This window comes from Fundulus heteroclitus, chromosome 20 (genome assembly GCF_011125445.2).
Source record: "Fundulus heteroclitus isolate FHET01 chromosome 20, MU-UCD_Fhet_4.1, whole genome shotgun sequence".
Lineage (NCBI taxonomy): Eukaryota > Metazoa > Chordata > Actinopteri > Cyprinodontiformes > Fundulidae > Fundulus > Fundulus heteroclitus.
In genome coordinates, this window is record NC_046380.1 from 30,508,007 (window position 1) to 30,527,906 (window position 19,900).

The window sequence follows — 19,900 nt, forward strand, 5'->3', positions numbered from 1 at the left end:
AGCAGTGACATGAAAGCTGGTCAGAGTTTATTGGAAGATGGATGGAGATTTAAAAAAAAACCTGTTAGAGGCTGCAAAAAACTTGAGATTCACTTCCTAGCAGGACAACGAATCTGGTTTAGACAATACCAGATTGTGTCCTAGTGAACATCTGAATTAAAGTTAGAATCTGTAGCAAGACTGACTGAACTTGATCTGTTTTCTTAGAGGAAATGGGCAAATAGTTCAATCTCTAGGTGTGCGAAGTGATGGAACCATTTCCCAAAAGACGTGTAGCTGTCTTTGTCAGTGAAAGGTGCCACTACAAAGCATACACTCTGGTGTGCTGAATACAAATGGACACCTAAAGGTTTCCTTCTACTTCACAATAATGCACTACATTGTGTTGTAGTGTCACATCAAATCCCCATGAATAAACACTGAGGATTGTTGTAATGTGACAAAATGTTGTAAAGTCCATTCGGTATATTTATTTTAGGTCAATACAGTAAATGGGATTCTTACCCTCCCCACTAGAGGACACTGTTTTCTGCACACAAGCATTTGCTCTTGCTGAAGTGATCATGGGAAACACACACACACTTATTGATGAATTAAGTAAAAGGAGTCTAAGTCAAGCTCCCGTTTTCTCTTTCTACTTGCTGTGTCCCACTGGGCTTTAACCTGACCTTCCTTTTAATGTCTCCAGAGAGCATGCTGAGGACAGCCAGCAGTCCAGACAGCTTGCGCTCCCGAACGCCCATGATCACCCCTGATCTCGAGAGCGGCACCAAGCTGTGGCATCTGGTAAAGAACCACGACCACTCAGACCAAAGGGAGGGGGACAGAGGGAGCAAGATGGTCTCAGAGATCTACCTGACCAGACTGCTCGCCACTAAGGTAACAGGAAACACTTTCTCCCCCTTCGACATGAACCATGTCGTGTAGTCCATTTAAACCTGCAGTCTCTGCTGACCTTTGTTTGGCAGTGGTCTCAAAGCTCATTAACATTTTTCATAACCTTTTCCACAAAGACACATATGTACAGTCTTAATTAGGAGGTTGACCTTTGACTATTGAGTTGTTAGCTTTGTGTTACTGGGCCCTCTGTTGGCAGCCTCTGGGCTTTTAGATGCAGGTCTGTGCCATCATTATTCACCATCTTCTCCAGAACACACACACACACACACACACACACACACACACACACACACACACACACACACACACACACACACACAGAGAGGTTGTGAGATTCTGTGGTTTTCATTCAGCCTGTGATTGCAGATGAAAATCAGCCAGGCTGGTTTTTAAACTACATCGTCTGGTTTAGTCTGTTAACTTGTTTTAAACACAGTGAAGCACAGGAGCTGTTTTATTTCCTGGGACGGTTTAGGCTGGCACTGTGTAGACATCATTATCAACGGATCAAAGAGATTATTGTGAGCCCATGTTTGTGAATGGTTTTAGTGATTCAGTTGTCTGGAAAGCAAGCCTGAAGAAATGCTCTCTACACTGGCATATTTACAGTCATATTCAATAAATCAGAGTATAGCTTCCAATGCGATTCATGTGTCAGATTAAATATAACCTTTAAGCAAGGATTAAACATACTTTTCATTAAGCCCACCTTTCTGTATATTTTTTCAATATAGTTTGATGTAATATTCTAATCTTAAATGTAAGCAAAAAAATCCTTATTAACAGAGATAAGGGATTTAAAACATCAGTCTGTGGGTAATTAATCTATGTAATTTGTTTAACTTAGTTAATTGGGTTACTGAAACAAATAGACTTTTTGATGATACTCTAATTCATTGAATATGACTGTGCTGTACATACAGATGAAAAGAATGCTAATAAAATTATTTGCTTGAAGTCGTCCATGCAAATAATTATCTTAGTTGCCTACCGATCAGCGATACACAGGTCGGTTGGCCATTTGGGGTTAAGGGCCTTGCTCAGGGGTACATTGGCATGTAGCAGGACAAAAATGGAATCAAACCCCCAACTTTTGGCTATTAAGTGGTTGTTCCTCCCATTGAGCTACAGTTTATTATTTATTTTCTTGATTTATTTAGCAAGGACAATATACATTAATTAACAATGCACCAGAGTTAGCCATAGGCTATTTTTTATCCATTGTCCCTGGACAAGATGAAAATATCTCACTAAAAACAAATGGAAAATTTGTATATAGTAAGACAATACAAGTTTAAAATAGACTTGACTATGTAAATGCTGTTGATAAATGTACTGAAGCATGGCAGGCAGCAATTTAAATATGATATAAAATAATATAAAATTATTTTATATCATATATCATACCTTTAAAAGTTACAACAGACAGAAAAAAAAGTTATGGAAATAATGCACGTATTGAAAGAAAAAATGCACTTCCAGACTTCATTGTTCTCAAAAAATAAATTACTTTTTACATAGATTTATGTTGAACATGATCTTCTGTTTGTCACATCAGAACCTAGATTTATGTTAATATTGATAATTGTTTGGTTTTGCTATTTAACAATACATTGAGAACAATTTCACAGCTTTTTTGACCTGTAGACCTTCTAGATTAAGGCTTTAATGTGGACCTGTGGTTCTTAGACTATGACTGGTGTGGATGGGAAACAACCATTGAAACGACAGGCTAACTGGCTATAATCCTAAATTTTGGATTTAATAGTAATGGTTGGTCGTTCAAATCTTCACAAATACTCATTGAGAAAATAGTAAAAAAGTCAACTGCAGTTGCATGAAAAGCTGCCAGGCAAAAAGAGACCTAATATATTGATTAAACTAGGAGATCCGTTTCTAGTTTCTGTAGATTTGGTTGGAAGAAATGTTCTTAAATCAGCACTGCTATGAACTTGACCCTACAGAGCTACCCCCGGTTCTCTAAATTAGACGACTTTAACTGCTGTCTACTTTGGGTAAGATACTGATTACTCTGAACTATCCCACTAGGCTGAATTATTATTGTTTAAAAAAAAATAGCAATTTTCATCAAATGGGATTATGTTAAACATAAGAGCCACGAGAGGAAAAATTAAAAATCTTTAATGTGCAAATCGTCCAAGTTAATTTTTCCCTAATTTATGCAAATGCCAAACAAACCCTCACAAATTTCTGTTGGTCTCTGCTCCCTTAACAGCTGATTGGAAACCAGTGTCCTTGCAAATACAAGACACACAAACCCATTTGCTCAGACAATCGAAAGGAATGAAAGCGGTGAGAAGATCCCATAGCCTCATAATTCCTCTCTCCCTGATGGTTCAATCATTAGCGCAAGATTTCCATTGTTTCAGCTCCAGGTAGGAAAGTGCAAGGTTAGCTTCATCACCACAGCCTCAACGGGGAAATGATTAGCATGCAAGCCAGAGGAAGACAATGGGGGGAACATGGAGCGCTGCAGTTTGCTTCTACTTGTTACATCCCCCACAGCTTTGTGTGTTTAGGAAGCAGATTTGTTAATGTGACTGAGTACAAAACTGCAACTTGAATTTTCTGTCTGGTATAAATAAAGTTTTTTGCAGAAGGTGGCCTGGTTGTTTGGAGGAAAGGGCTTGTGGGAAATATCAAATAATTTCAACTTCAGAGGACTTTGTAGGAATTCTGGCTCTCCAGAGTTGTGTTATGTGGTTAAAAAAAAAAAAAACATGGCAGAGGAGCCTTAGGCTGAACTCCCATTGAGCCCCTTCTTGAATACAGTAAAGACTAGTGAGCACTCTGCATCGTCACAAACTCTCAGGAAGCTGAAGCACTGAGAGCAAAGCACTGTCATTCTTAAAAACCTTCTGCTGACAGCTTTCGCCTGCAGCTAGATGGTCCAAGCAGATTCTGCTTTCACACAGCTGGGTAAACTGGTATACTTGTTTTGGGTTACAATGACTTCTTAATCCTTAGAGGCCTTAAATTAAACATAACCTGACAGACCCACTCAGGTGATCACTCCAAGATGGGTATGTGGTGGGATTAAAAATGTGCATAATAGCTGGTGTGTGCAATTCAATCAGGGTTATCAATCTTTAGAAGGTTTTTCCATATATATATATATATATATATATATATATATATATATATATATAGTCTGTAAAGTCAGGAAAAAGTATGGATGTTGATTTGAATATTTTCCAGATCAGAATGAGTATTGAGTAAAAAAACCAAGACTTTATTCCCAATCTCATTGTTACAAGCTGTACCCACTCAGCTATCCGTCCATGTGTTTGTCGTTTGTAGACAAAATGTCTTCGCTATTGGTTTTTAGTCGTACAAATCTATCTGTACTAGTTTCATCCCTGCTTCCCAACAAGTATTACACTGAAAAAAGGGAACTAAAAGTAAGTAAAAATTTCTTGAAATTAGTGTATTTTTCCTTGATTTGAGGAGATAAATAAGACTATTTGCCAATGGAATGAGTATTTCTACACCTAAAATAAGATAATTATATTAACTGCACTTGAAATAAGATGATGGAGATGAATTGTTCCTATTTTAAGTGCAAAAATCTCATTCTATTGGCAAATAGTCTTATTTACCTGCTCTAATCAAGGAAAAATACACTGATTTCAAGAAAATTTCACTTACTTTTAGTTCCCTTTTTGCAGTGTAGGGTTCTTCTTGGCCAAGAGGGAGGATGTCGGACACTGAGTGAAACTGTAAGCCGGTGTTGGTTCTCTTCTTCAGGGTACGCTCCAGAAGTTTGTGGATGACTTGTTTGAAACCATCTTCAGCACAGCGCACCGCGGCAGCGCCCTACCGCTCGCCATCAAGTACATGTTCGACTTCCTCGACGAGCAGGCGGACAAACACTCGATAACAGACTCTGACGTACGGCACACTTGGAAGAGCAACTGGTGAGGAAAAGCGCTGCAGTGCTGACAGCGCTCTTACCCTCTGTGGCCTTTTGTCAGCCTTGGTGTGAATGGTCTGTTTGAAATGTCTCTTGTCACGGGGCGCTAACACTGCATTTCTTCCTCTCCATCCCTCCGTCTACACCCGGATTTCTCTCCATCCTTGTAGTCTTCCACTGAGGTTCTGGGTGAATGTGATCAAGAACCCACAGTTTGTCTTTGACATTCACAAGAACAGCATTACAGATGCGTGCTTGTCCGTGGTGGCTCAGACTTTTATGGACTCGTGTTCAACATCGGAGCACAAACTAGGGAAGGACTCTCCTTCTAACAAGCTGCTGTATGCTAAAGACATCCCCAACTACAAGAACTGGGTTGAAAGGTGGGTCACTGAGATGGAGTTGATATTGCCAGGCTTATTTTTTTTTTAGCATTTCTGGATGTAAACTCCTCCTTACGTTTGCTCAGGTACTACTCGGACATCTCCCGGATGCCTGCCATCAGTGACCAGGACATGAGTGCCTACCTGGCGGAGCAGTCCCGGCTGCATGCAAACCAGTTCAACAGCATGTCGGCTCTACACGAGATCTACTCCTACATTGTCAAGTACAAAGATGAGGTCAGATTTGACATTTTTCTCTTAAACAGTTAGGAAGTTCGATACCTGGCAAATCGGGAACCAGTTTGGGACTGATGGCCAGAATTTAAAACAAAGATTGGATTACCTTTACTTCAGTCTTTTTTGTCTTTTTAAGCTTTAGCATCACTGGCACTATCGTTTTATATCAGGTGTTGACATAAAGAGCAGTTAAAGTCCATCCAGCTGACTGCATGGTTTCTGCAAGATCTTAAGAAGGCCAAAAAAATTCTGTGTTTGCTCAGATTTATACTTCAATTTAGGTTACATTTGTACATATGTTCAATCATTGCTTCTATTTTTACTTGTGTTTTTTTTTTTATATATATGTATTGATGGCAATTGTTCTGTGATTTTTGCTCTAGCTGAGGAACCTGTTTGTTTTTGGGTTATTTAGAGAAGGAATCAACTCTGTCCTGGGGAAGAACATCCCTCAAACATTCAGCTTCAATCGTTAGTTCCATAATTGTAAATAAATAGCTTCAGTAAGCTGTTAAATATAAAATAAGAAATGTTAAACACTCGCGATTTAAAGCTGTTTAAACACTGGGTGTCTAGACATTTATTTAGTATATGTTGATGCCTGTGGGCATATTTAGTGCCTTTATTACATTTTTAAACTAAATTACGAGTTTTAAACTAGTATACAAAATTGGCATCCATGATGCCAAGCAAATAGAACGAATAAACTAGCATCAAGAGCTATTATATGACTAGTGAGCTTGCCATACATACGGAACCTTCTCCACTGCTGTTGTAACTGGTGACCTGAACTGTGTCCACTGTGGAATAAAAACAAGCAACCTTTTGTGTGTGGGCATTATCAGTAGTCTTGTATTAATTTGGTGTGGAGCGTTTTCGTGTTCTACCTTAGAGTATTCACAGTTTTCCTGGTCTGATTAAACTGCACCCACAAGGGACGCCTGTACAGTGTTGGTTTATATTAGTTTCTCTTCGCTTCTGTTTCACCAGTGCTAAACCAATATTTTAAAGGCTTTCTTGTCAATATAGATGCTAAATAGGTGAAGGATTGCTGCTACACTGTTTTCCTCCATGATTAAAAAAAAAAAAGGTGAAACTCGAGGAGCTAACCTGAAAACAGGATTTCATTCAACTTCAGCCTTCGTAGGAATGTGAACATGCTGTGAAAACTAAGGTCGACGCACGTGCGACAGGTGCTGACTTCTTCCCCTTTCTATTTTCAGATCTTGTCAGCTTTGGAGCGGGACGAGCAGGCGAGGAGACAGAGACTGCGGAGCAAGCTGGAGCAGGTCATCGACACAATGGCTCTGGCCAGCTGAGGACAATCCACCTGCTCCCTCTCCTCACTGCTCTCCTCCATCTGTTGCTCTGCCTCCCTCGCTCTTCTCAGACAACAAACAAACAGAAAAAGTCCATCCCCAGGAAACACGAACTGCAAAAAGGATCGAAGCAGTATACTCCAGACTTGGGGTGGGGTTCGGCGGAGATGGGCGGGCCTGTGTACGCTTACATGTGTATGTTTGTGTTCGTCTGCAGCCGCGGTGCAGCGTGTGTCTGTGTGAGAGACTCCAGACATTTCCACACATGCATACATGGAGAACAAAGTCTCTTGACAGCGTTTGGTTCTCGTGGATGTTGGTGTTTGTGGTTTGCTTGAGTTAGATTTTTTTTTTTTTTTTTTTTTTGATTTTTAGAAGAATTTGTCATTATGAGACTGATGATGATCATGAAAAACGACAGGAGCTCAGACACTCCACACATGGCGTCACCAACAGAGTGGACCGATCTGTTCGAGCCGGTGGAGAGTAGCTCTGAAGGTCACGTGATTCCTCACCTTTTCTTTTTTTTTTTTTTTTTTTTGTATAAATGTAATCAACTGCCCACTCTCTGATCTCTCGCCACTTGTATTACTGCTGAATTTGCACAATTTACAGAAACGTTACAAAGCAAGACTATATAGATATTATATATAAATACAGTTTTTAATGAAAGATTAGGGAGAAAACATTTTTGTTGTGTTCTGTTTTTTTTTTTTTTTTCATTTAAACTGATGAATACAATGAATAAATGGTGAAACATGATTTGATATTTCAAGTCCAAAAGAAAAGACTCCAAGTAGGCAGAAAACGAATGAAAAACAAAATAAAAAAAAGTCGTACTGTGCCATGTTTTCTTTGAATGTTGTTTAGTGCAGAGACATTTTGTTAGATGGAATGTGATACAGTCGGATTTTTAAATATGAACATTGCCTAGGGACTGAAAAGAGCTGATTGAGATCATTGTTGAACGTGGAAGTAAACATAGCGACAGACAAAAACTTCATTGAGATGCTGTGCGGTGGAATCTGTTGGTTTTAAAAAGCCAAATATCACGTAATAGTTACTTTATCGTTAGAAAAGTACATGAGGAGTTAGAAGCTATCAGGCTCAAGAAGCAAAAGCTAGTAGAACAATGAAGTAGCTACATTGCACTACCTAAAATATTCTACTGTAGTTTTCCTGATGCATCTTTGACACCATACAGTTGCATCCCATTCAGTTAGAGCATTATTGAATGGTTCATTTCAGTAATTCAAAAACAGTGAAGCCCATATACTCTAAAGCTCCCTTACACATGGAGCCATGGTTTTCAAGTGTTTATTTCTGTCGGTTAAGATGATTCTGGCTTAAAGCGTACTAAAACCCCAATTTTCTTTTAAAAAGTAGGCCCATGTGCAGTACAGTACGACTTGGTTAGGGCTCTTTTTTGCAAGGTTTACTGCATCAGTGCTTTGTGGCGATGATTGTGGATCTGCTGAGGTACTAATTAAGGAAGCTTAGGTTGCTTTAACAGCCGCCTCCAGTCCGTCTGGGTTGTTGGCGCTGGCATCTCCCATCTTCTTCTTGACAATCCTCCATAGATTCTGCGCTTGATTGAACTTGATCATACAAAGTGGACCAGCCTCAGCTCGTTGCATGGCTCCCCATATCTTAACTGTCTGTGGAAACTTTATTCTGGACCTTGAATGGCTTGGATTATCTGCCTATTCACTCTTCCTCCAGACTCCGGGACCTGGATTTCCTAATTAAATTCTTTTTAGACTAAGTCTTTTGTTTCCATGAAGGTAAGGAGCCTTTGATGTCATCTCGGATTCAGGACTGGCTTAATACAAGAAAAGTGACTATTGTAGCCCATGTCCTGCATACATCTCTGTGAAGGTTCTCAAAGTACTGACTTTGGTCACGGCCTACGCCCAATACTCCTAAATGTCCTTTGCTTCAACATCCATCAAGGCTTCGGTTATCCCTGTTGTTTGTCTACCTTTTTTCTACCAGCTCTTTTTTTTTCTTCCTTCCACTTAATTTTCCCTCAGTATTGGACACAGCCCTCTTGCCAACCAGCTTCTTTGGTAATGAACTTGTAGGGCTTGTCCTCCTCTTTGGAGGGTGTAAATGATAGTATGTCGGCAGTCTTCTCTATGATCATGGAGTCCATTAAACACAATTTCTGTTTTAAAAACCTATTTTAGTTAATTTGGTTATAAGTAATATCCATTTTCTAAAAAGGTCTGCGTTAGCTGTAAGCCCTGATTATCAAAAAGGACAGAAATAAACTCTTGGAATCAATCGCTCTGCACATAGTCTATCTACTGCAAGTTTCAGTTTTTAAATTGAATTACAGAAATAAATGAAGTTTTTTTTTTATATATATATATTGTAATATACTGAGATGCAGCTGTATCTAACAATCAAGACTCCACAGGTCATCAGTTTCTGTTAGCCTTCTCTTAAAAAACATCTGCCCAACCCAAAATAAAGCACAGCTAGACTCTTGCTGGTGGGAGACTACTATTATGAGTTCAGGTAGTTATTTAGCTGAGCCCCTTAAAAGTGAAACTAAGTCAGAAAAGCTGTTTTCAGCCTCCAGCCACTATTCCCCAGCATTCCTTCTTGTTAATACCCCCAAAAAGGGGCATGGAAAAGATCAACTGAGCCTTTCTGTTCACCTCTAACTTCTAAATAGGAGATATGGGTTTTAGCTTTTCATCCACACTGAGGTTGTAGAAGCGCCTCTGTTCATTTGCCACATCAGGCTGAGTAATCCTCCCCTCAGCCTGCAGCTCTTGTTTTAAAACTAGCCTATTGCCACGTGTGGCTTAAGCTTTTTTATATTGCTTCTCTCTTAAGAGGATTTCTGTTTCTCTTTTTTTTTTTTTTTAAGTCTTGATGTCATAGTTTTTGACCTTGTGGTAAGAAATGTTTTTTTTTTTTCCGCTTACCGAGAAACCAAACTGTGGTCTGTATAATGTTTTTGTTAATGTTTCATTTGTAAATTGTATACTTTTTCTTAATGAACAAATGCGGTTTGCCATTTATTTCCCCCTTTGTGTTAGTTTTTTTCATCATGTAAATTGTACATTTTTACGGTACATGGAAGAGAAGTTGAAGTACTTGACTGAACTCCAGGTTTTGTTTTCCCGATCTGAAGGATCGGAGTGAAACTGTTCATCGGATCAGATGAGCCGCTGTGTCGTCGCTAAGGAAATGTGACTAGCTGCTTTAACTCTTGTACCTTTGCTTTTCTATCCAACATTAGGGCTGTCATCAGAAATACTGTCACTGTTCAACCCAACCACTTTGTTTACCGGACATGTCTGAGGATCGACATGCATAGGAACCTTTTTTTTTTTTTTTTAACTGGAAACTCGTTTGGACTTGATCGTTTACTCTGTAGACCGGAAACAAGCAGGCCTGTCCATGCAATAATAGGAAATTATATTTCTTAGATCTAAATGTTTGCTCTTATGTCATTCCTGTTAAATGATATATGGAAAAACGAAAAACTTTCACAACATTCTTTCCTTTGCACCGTCGGCAGTGGGCACTTTGGATGTGGACAATATGGCTAACGGCCCAGGATGCGATTCTGTTAGAGGGTGGCCAAAGCTATCCAAAAAAAGAAGTACGTTCAGACACTAACACATTTTGTTTAGCTTGTTTCCACGTCCAGTCAATAGGTGGGGGTGGGGAGGCGCCCCCAGTGTTGTAAGCACAGTACTTAAATATGACAGCAACTTGTGGCCGGTTAACAGGGCTGAACTTGGTATCTGTTTACTAGATTCCTTTACACACAGAAACTGAGTCTTTTAAGGATTCAGGAGAGCATTTGGTCAGATCTAGCTCAAAATCTAAAATCCCCAACATGTACTCACCCTGGGCGGGTATGTCTGACTGTTCATTTATCCATGAGCCACCACTGTTTCCTCTGAGTTATTGCTGCAGTCTTACATTTTGGTGCTCTTATACATAGGTTATTGCTGAAGCTCAGCTGCGCACTAAAGGGACCTCTGTTGACGGATGTGTCTGAGTACAGGGGGACAGAATCAGCTACAGGAGCACACTGCTCAGTATCCTGCTGGTAATCTGTCACTCTTTAAAAATAGTCCCACCTTCTCAGCTCTTTCTCTATTTTTGATGCTGTTCATGTCATCCTGGCTGATTAGAGGTCAGATTCATTTATCACTGTTCACGGTTGCTTGCTTTTTTCTTTCTTTTTTTTTTTAAATTGACCCTCTTTGCAAGTCTAAATCGCTTTGCCGGCTTCCCTTCTCCATTTCTCATTTTGAATAGCTCAAAATGGCCGATGATTTGCATTAACCGTATCTGAGGTGGAAGAATGTTTGTCTAAAAGGGTTTGTGTCATCTGAAGCAGCAGCAGCAGCCGCCGTCAGCAGCCAGGTTGCAACTTTTTACAAGTACAGGAAGCTGACTGTGTTTCTTTGTTGTTGGATTATTTGCTGTTTTCAGACGCATCGAAACAAATGAGCATGTCCGATTTTCTGCTCTGTCTTCAGGGTGAGGGCTCAGCACACACTGGTCTATAGTTCTGTACTCTTTGGTCATTTTTTTCTTCTGGCCTTTTTTAAACCATCGCTGAATCCAAGCAAGACCTGGTTTCCGTTTGGTTATCCTGCTTTCCTGTCGGTCTACAAAACACGTTCCGTTTTCTTTCTTCAGAGTGATCGTTTCTAGGGATCCACAGAAACGCGACGCAAACGGATTTCAGATGGTCGGGCGAGAGAATTTTAATACTTCAATTACTGATGCTTTTTTAGAGTTTCAGACTTGAAGCGACTGTCACATGTTTGCAGGTTAACACTCATTGTGTAAATATTATGTTATTTCCTATTTTGCAGATTTATTACTTGTAAATAAACACGCATCAAGGAGAGATTAAACATTTTTTGCTAAATACGTTGTGGCTGGGAGTTTTCCTTCTGAGACATGCTCACGCAGTTTCCACACATGTTCCCACATGCTTAAAATACTGAAGCTGATTGGTCTGCAGAGTCACTGATGGAAATGTTGAATAAAGTCCAGCGACTCATCTTTTCAACCATCCAACATCCTGCTGCAATTAGACACACCCGGGTACATGGGGACTACATTCTGGTGCTTGACAAATGAGCTATGTCTAGTGTACTCTGCATACATCTTTATAGCTATTGTAAAACTCAGGTCTTTTCTACCTGGTTCAAAGGGCTCATTGACCCAAGTAAGGGAGAACTGATACTTTGTTGATACTTGATTTTTTTTTTTATTTAGAAGCATCAAACCAAATTTAAATTGCACACATGGATTGAGCGCATTTTCCTCAAAACATTGAAGGTACACTATTTAATCAGAGTATAATATGAAGTCAGCTATAAACCTTTAGGGTATTGATCTGGTCAGATCAGCAGAAGAGGAGGGTTGTTAATCAGCGTCACCTATTTTGGTGTTATTGAAATTAACAGGTCCATTAAAGGAACAAGGAGATAACCCCAAAATCGTGTTTTGGTTTTGCAGGTGAAGAACTCTTTTTCCCTTATTTTCCTTTGACTGTTTTGCATCTGTCAGTGTCTCTACTGGTAGCGTGAGGCGATACCCGGACCCTACAGAACCCAACACCACCAGGATGGCACATCAATATGTTCCATGGTCAGAAGTTTGCTGTGTCTCCCAGCACAGGCTCAAGAGCGCGGAGGAGATTTCAGGAGACAGACGTTTACTCTAAGAGAGCTAGACAGGAGCTTTGGAGGTCTCTAACCCTTCAGCAGGACTGCTATTTCCTCATTTCTGCAAGGAGGAACAGGATGAGTACTGCCAGAATGTACAAAGTGACCTCCAGCAGGCCTCTGCCATGAATGTCTCTGATCAATCCATTAGAAACAGACAACATGAGGGTGTCTTGAGGGCCGAGTGTCCCTTAGTAGCCCCAAAGCTCACTGCTTGGCACTGTGGGGCTTGACCGGCATTTACCAGAAAGCGCCAGAACTGGTAGGATCTGCATTTTCACCTTGTTGCCTTCACAGATAACAGGTTCATGCTGAGCTCATGTGACAAACATGAAAGAGTTTGGAAACGCTGTGGTGAACGTTATGCTGCCTGCGTGATTGTTCAGCATGATCCGTTTGGTGGTGTGTCAATGTTGGTCTGGGAAGGCATATCATGGAGAGAAACACAGGTTTGTACAGAATAAACAATGTCACCATGACAACTATTAGGTATCGGGATGAAATCCTCAGACCCTTTGCTGGTGCTGTGGGTCATGGGTTCCTCCTGGTGCATGATAATCCCCTTCCCCATGTGGTAATAGTATGCTGCAAGTTGAAGAAATTGATACCGTAGACTGATCTCCACGCTCCCCAACATCTCTAGGACGTCATGTTTGGGTCCATCCGACGCCACCAGGCTGTCCTTTGACTGTCCAGGAGCTCGGTGACGCCCTGGTCAGGATCTGTGAGGAGACACCCCAGGACACCATCCGTCATCTCATAATGCCAACGATGTCAGGCATGCATACCACCACATGAGAGCCATACAAACTACTGAGGACCATTCTGAGTTGCTGCATTGACATTTCAACAAATTGGACCAGTCAATTTTTCGGTTTCACTGTGATTTTGGATGAAACTCTCATCGGGTTGGTTCTCCTCAGTTGAGATCTGATGTATATTTAAGGTGCTCCTTTATTTATTTATTTTTTAGCAAAGTTTTCTGCTGTAAACAAGTATAAGATGGAAATAAGAGGGCAGTACTTGTTTTTCCAAACATTTGGAGTATATTGACCCTGCAACCTATGCATCCCCTCCTTGAACATGGAGCAACGAAGTCTTCAGGAATGTTGTGGTTTCCCTCTATTCAGCTCTCTCAGGTAACCAGACGAGTCTCAGTCTGGATCTGTGACTTCTGCTTTCGAGGTTCTCCACGTTCAGCGTGGGTTCCTGAATTTGGTTGAGGGTTGAGGCTTCTTTACTTGTTGTCTTCAACTTTACCTCACTTAAAAAGAAAACTAAAGCAAATTGCATTGTATTTTTTTCTAGATTCAGCATTGAATCTAGAAAAAAAAAGACGATTGCAATGCAATTCGCTTTAGTAACACATACTGTTAGTAATAACTTGCACTTTAGGGCTTAAGTGCATTTTCAGCAACATAATTCATTGCAGCCGGAACGGTAGATCAGTTGCTGGCTTTAGCTTCTTTCAGCTTCTCGGTTTCAGGGTTGCTGCGAGCATCGTCATCAGCTCCATCTTTTCCAGTTGTTTTCTGTTGACATCTGTTCGGCTGAGTTGAATCAGTAACTCATTGCTGGGCTTGTAGGAGCAGAAGGGTGGCTCTGGCCGTGGCAGGGATGCAGGTAGAGGATGTATAGGTCTTTAGTTTCGCTGTTTTGAAATATTCCTACTTACTTTCAGTATACGCTACAACTTTAGCCTCTCAATGGAACATGTCATTCTCTTAATCTTAATCTTCGTTTAATTATTGAATATTTCAAATCAAAATGAACCGTTTTTTTAACGCAGCAGCAAAATAGCAGTCTCCTTTCATGACACGATCAGCGTCGTTAATCATTTTTACAGAAATGTACTCGACTGGCTGCTGGGGGGGGGGGTGGTTCTCCAGCAGAGGTAATACTAACACATTTAGCTTGTAGTCATACATCATGCTCGCACTGCCCTCAGCTTATGTGCGCACTTGCATGGAAGAGCGGCTCTGTGTGTGGAACACAGCAGAGTGTCAGTCGGCTCAGATGAGCCAGGCTGCTGATTTTAATAGAGCGTATTGTTGCTGAACAAGAAGAAGGGATGGAGCGGAGGGGGAAGAAAGGAGACCAAGTAGAAATGACTGGAATACACTACCCTGTCCTCTTTTCACCCCATAGCCTGCCTCCAAACGTCAGCACCACCTTCCCTCATCCCAATGGATTCAATGCGGCTAGATAGACAGAAAATGTTATCGTTCGCACCATGTGTAAGCAGCCGGGCTAATTCAATTAAAATTCCATCCAAGGAAGAGCGCTGGAATTGTGTAATGGTCGCGCGAGCGCTGATTCTCGTAATGATCCTGTCAAGAGGCAAATGATCTCACGGCTCAAACATTATGATGAATTCCTTGTGAAGCACACGGTGCTCATTTCTTTGCCCTCCCACCCTCTACCCCTTCTTTGCATGTCAGATTCTGTTGCTCTAGTTAATAAAGCTGTGATCTATATTTGCCTCCTTTCGCTTTTTAATCTTGTTTAGTTACAATTGGAGTGTTCTCTGTTTTATCACATGCAGTAGAATTGAAATTCTATGTTTTTGTGTGTGTGTGTGTGTGTGTGTGTGTGTGTGTGTGTGTGTGTCTCGACCTCAATGTTTTGCATCAAGTGTGTGGTGGAACAAGTACACCATGAGTGGCAACTGTATCTATAGGGCCGCTAAATCCGGTGAGCGGTTCAGTTGCTCGTAGCAAAGAAAAGGTGACAGGCGTGACTCGTTGAGGGAAGCTACAAGTTGGATTACTGTCACCTCTTTCAGTCGTGCCGCTCCGAAAAGGCAGCTGGCAAAACGAGGAGTGGGTGTTAAGTGCAGGTGTTTCTATCCTTCAGCCCGCCAAAGACATAGACACTCATATGGGAACGGCGTTAGTATTTATTTCCCTCGGAGGAAGAAGAATGCGATGAAGTTGGTCAAATTCATGGCCAACTTCTTCCCAGTTACAGTAAACGGAAAAACAAAACTTCTCAGAGGTTCTGTTAAAAAGGACTTAGGTTAAATGGACTTAATTTCTTAGATACAGCAGAAAATTCTTCTTCTTCAGTTCCGCTTACCCGGGGTCGGGTCGCGGTGGTAGCAGCTTCAGTAGGAGGCCCAGCCACTTGGGCTAGCTCCTTCGGGGGAATCCCAAGGCCAGCCTAGATTCCCATTTGTGAAGACATTGAAAACTAGAACTCATCTTTCATCCACTTCACAGGTAATGCATTATTCTGTGTTGGTTAGTATCCATCTATCCATCCATTGTCTTCCGCTTATCCGGGGTCGGGTCGTGGGGGTAGCAGCTTCAGTAGGGAGTCCCATGATTTCCCTCTCCCCAGCCACTTGGGCCAGCTTCTTCGGGGGAACCCCAAGGTCAGCCTAGACACATGGTCCCTCCAGCGTGTCCTGGGTCTTCCTCTGGGTTTCCTCCCTGTGGGACGCGCCTGGATCATCTCACCAGGGAGGCGTCCAGGAGGCATCCTAACCAGATGCCCGAGACACCTCAACTGGCTCCTCTCGACGTGGAGGAGCAGCGGCTCTACTCTGAGTCCTCTCCGGATGACCGAGCTTGTTACTCTACCCATAAGGGAGAGACACTCCCGGAAAGCCCATTTTGCCCGCTTGTATCCCCGATCTTGTTCGTTTGGTCATGATCCAAAGCTCACAAATCCTGTTTGTATCGTCTTTATGTTTGCATTGTGTGGGTACTTACAGAGAAGTTGAGGACTATTCACACAGGAAATGAATGAATGAGGCTTGTGCCACCATTGATCCTCCCGTGTGAAATGAACAGAAAATGAAAGCTGTGAAGTTTTGCAGCCCGACTAGCTACCTGAGGCAGGAAAAACAATCAATAGAATGGTGTTCACCTAAACAACTACCGCACTTCTCTGTTTTATACTTTTTTTACCTTTATACCAGACAGCAGCACTGACCAGAAGTGCTTTACATGTTCTGTTGTCAGTACGCGTTACGCAAGAAGCTCCAATTTCTAAGTGATTTGAATAATCCTTGGCTTCTATGTAATTAATCGACTGATGTATGCTTGATGCTTTAACAGTTCATGATATAGCATTCACGGGTTTTTATGGCTGCAGAAAAAAATCCTCATACCTCCACAGCTGGAATAAGATGTTTGTGCTGGTGCGCTGTGTTTGATTTCCACCAGACACAGTGGGATGTGTTTTGTTTTAGGCTTTCTTCTTTCACCTCGTCGGTCCAAAGAGCATTGTTCCCAAAGGAAGACGAGTGTTAAATTCAGGTGCTGCGTTGCGCACCCAAGACATGCTCCCGTCCTTATTTTAGGAAGAAGCTAGCTCCTGGGAACACGTCCAAACAAGTATGGCTTGTCGGACCTTTTTTTTTTATTTTGTTGTCCTGAACTGTATGAGTTGCATTCCAACTAGAGCTTGCAGAGTCTGAGATGGAGCTGCTAGAGACCACTCGTCTGCACTGTCCGACCTTTGGGGGAAATTTGCCGGGATGCCACTCCTGGGAAGATTGTCAACTGGCTTACATGTTCTCTATGCGTAAATGATCGTTTTCACTGTAGACTGCTGGAAATGACCTTATAACTCTTCTTAGATTGACGGGCAGCAGCGAGGTTATTGCTGAAGTCTTTCCTTCTTGGCCACTGTGTTAACACCCACCATTGTCAGCCTCTTGCTTTTAAGAAGATGCCAACACATGTTGATGTTCAATTAAACAGCTGCATTTGACTGACAGCACTTGGCTGTTAATCTTACTATAGAACCAGCAGGGGTTTACTTCGTTTATTTTTGCCTTTGATTTCATTTGGTGAATAATGACAGTGTAAACGTATGTTTTTAAATTATTTAGAATTAAATTATTGTCCAACCTGATAAACACCAGTATGTTCCTTATCATGTCCTGCAACGCAAAACCTTAGAATTAAGAGAGGCGTGCTTTCTTTTTCTCATCACTTTATATACAAAAGAGCATCGGTGTAAAGTCTAAGCTCTGGTAAATGTACACACTTGTAATAAAAGGTTTCTAAATATCTGCTCCTCAGAAGGAGTTTAAAGGCATGCGTTCACTTGATATCAGTGTCTTAGGAGATCAAGCTTCACTTGCTTCACTATTTCAGACTGGATGTTTCTCTGTCCTGACTGGCTTGTTAATTTCTCCACAGGTAGAAACCATTATGCACTCCAGCTCCCTGTCAGAGCCAGTGAAAATCCATTCCCTGCTCCACTGACCTAAAGCGTCCTGATGTCCGATTAACACACATGGGATAACAATCTATATAGAGCGTCCCAGACTTCTTAAAGACCCCGTCTATACTGCCCTCTGGTCCTAATCTCCTGCACACAGACTCTTTATTGATAGGGCTCTATGATTTAATGGTTTTCTTTAATTGTTCCACATAGATTGGCTCCATTTTCTTTGAAATTTAAAAAAGCTGAAAACTTTTAACTGTCACCTTTGATTGAGGGTCTCTCTTCTCTAGCTGTGCACTCAGTCAAAATAACTCCAGAGAACCCCACCACCCCTGCTGTGAACGGTCAGAGGTCTGTCTGATTTTGCTCCCCCCCACCAGGTTTGGGTCGCAAACCCCAGGGATTCAGAGAAGTATGTCTGATTAGCGCAACCAAGCCTGATGCCTCCACTCAGAGACGAGGCTGCTCGCATGTACGCAAAATGCCTTCACGTGTTTTGCTTTTCTGCCTACGTGAATGGCTCGCGCGCAATCGCGGGATTGATGAGGTCAACTGCACACGTCCCACACAGGATGCCACCAGTCAACTCCATCACGGCTCAACAAGCTGAGTATGTGCAGCAAATTGATAAAAGTGGATTTTAATGGCTTCAGCCCATACTGGCTCCATTGTTTTTCCCTCACTCACATGAGCACACATGCAAATATACGCACAAAATCCAGCCCTATGTTTCAGTCATCAAATGTGTATCTGTGGCTGCAGGATTTTTTTTTTTTTTTTTTGCCTCCCTCCTGTCTCGTGCAGCTTCAGTGAAACTTGAAAGGCATGGATTTGCCTCAGAGAGAAGACTGATTCTCTTTCAGCCTATTGTGGTGTGAAGCTTTGAGCGGGTGCAACAAAGAAGGCAAATAGTGATGTACAGGTTTTTTTGTTGCCGAGTTTGAATGCTTCTTTAAAAGGTTTCTCAGAGAAAGAATAACTCTCTCTGTTGTTCTCCTTACTAAATACGTAGCAACAATGCATCATATAAAAGATACAGCATGTTCCTCAAAGGTTTTCTTGCTGCTATGCTAGTTCCTGTTCCAGTATCACTGCACGCAAACGCGTTTCAAACATGGAACTTTTAAAACCTTATATGTAATTAAAAAAATAAAAAAGGTTTTGAGAGTAATTTATAATGTGCTTGCAAAAGTTAAACCTTCTTTTTTTTCTGATTTTATTTTTAAGATTTTTTTCAAATTTATTTTCTTTTAGATTTAGTTTTTACAAACGTCATTCTTTTCAAATCGCTGTTTACAGAACTCTACATTAGGAGTGACTGTGGCTCAGTGGGTAGAATAATTGTCTTGCAATTGAAAGGTTCAATTCCAGCCTCCACATGACAATGTGCCCCTGGGCAAACCGTTTAAGTCGCCTACAGATTGGTGTGGGAGTATGAATGTGGCTCTAGTGTAAAGGGTTTTGAGTGCTCGCAGGTTCAGTACAATTGGCATTGACTTCTCTGGGCAGGGCTTTCTCTGAAGGGTGGAGTAGAGGCGTACTTCTGTATGTGTGGGCGTGGGCATCAGCAATTTTTTGGTCTGTGTACGGCAATTGCGAGGCTGCGAAATTGGACAGGTTGGACATGAATTCTGACGCTCCACAATATCCCAGGTCTCCAGAGCGCCGTCTTGTGTTCCAATGGTCCTGCCACTGTTCTTCAGAGCACCTCCAAGGATTCCACCAATAAGGGGACCGTTTTTCATAGGTTCTCTGTGGGCTTCAGCAATCCAGCCTCCAGAGTCCAGTCTCCAGAGTCAAGGCCCTGCTTTCCGCCTGCATAGTCAGGGTCCAGGTTCCCACCCTCAGGGTCCAGTCCGGAACTTAAACATGTACTACAAATGTCTGTAAACTTATGACATTTTAAGTTAATGTAGGTTTTTGTGTTGGCAGTTTTTACTTATAACACAAATATTTTTAAGTCTTCTGAGCAACTTTTCGGCCTGTTAATTCCTAGTAAGCTAAATATTTGAACACAGTTGCTACCTCTTAATGATCAAAGGGAGCGCTTTCACTGTTCCTTGTACAGAAAAAATACACATTTCCCTAAGATGGGAGTTGTAAGTAAACCTAATTTAGTAGAGTGAACTCTCTTATTTTCTGTTTTTCATTGTTTTATGCTGACAGCTCTGTTAGAGGAGTTCCAGGTTTGGATACACTCCCCAAAGCTCCCATTAATCCTCTTCA

At 41.5% G+C, this 19,900-nt stretch overlaps 1 protein-coding gene across 4 annotated transcripts in view; it reads left to right on the plus strand.

Moving 5' to 3' along the window:
- Positions 1-11,687, plus strand: part of plxna1b (plexin A1b) — a 254,801-nt gene extending 243,114 nt beyond the window's left edge. For all 4 annotated transcript variants that reach the window (XM_012870500.3, XM_012870503.3, XM_012870502.3 and 1 more), the window contains exons 28-32: positions 689-879; positions 4,669-4,838; positions 5,005-5,217; positions 5,304-5,454; positions 6,678-11,687. In XM_012870500.3, coding sequence (XP_012725954.1) covers positions 689-879; positions 4,669-4,838; positions 5,005-5,217; positions 5,304-5,454; positions 6,678-6,773 — 821 coding nt within the window. In that variant the 3' untranslated portion in view covers positions 6,774-11,687. The remainder of the gene's footprint in view (positions 1-688; positions 880-4,668; positions 4,839-5,004; positions 5,218-5,303; positions 5,455-6,677) is intronic.
- The last annotated feature ends 8,213 nt before the right edge of the window (positions 11,688-19,900 follow it).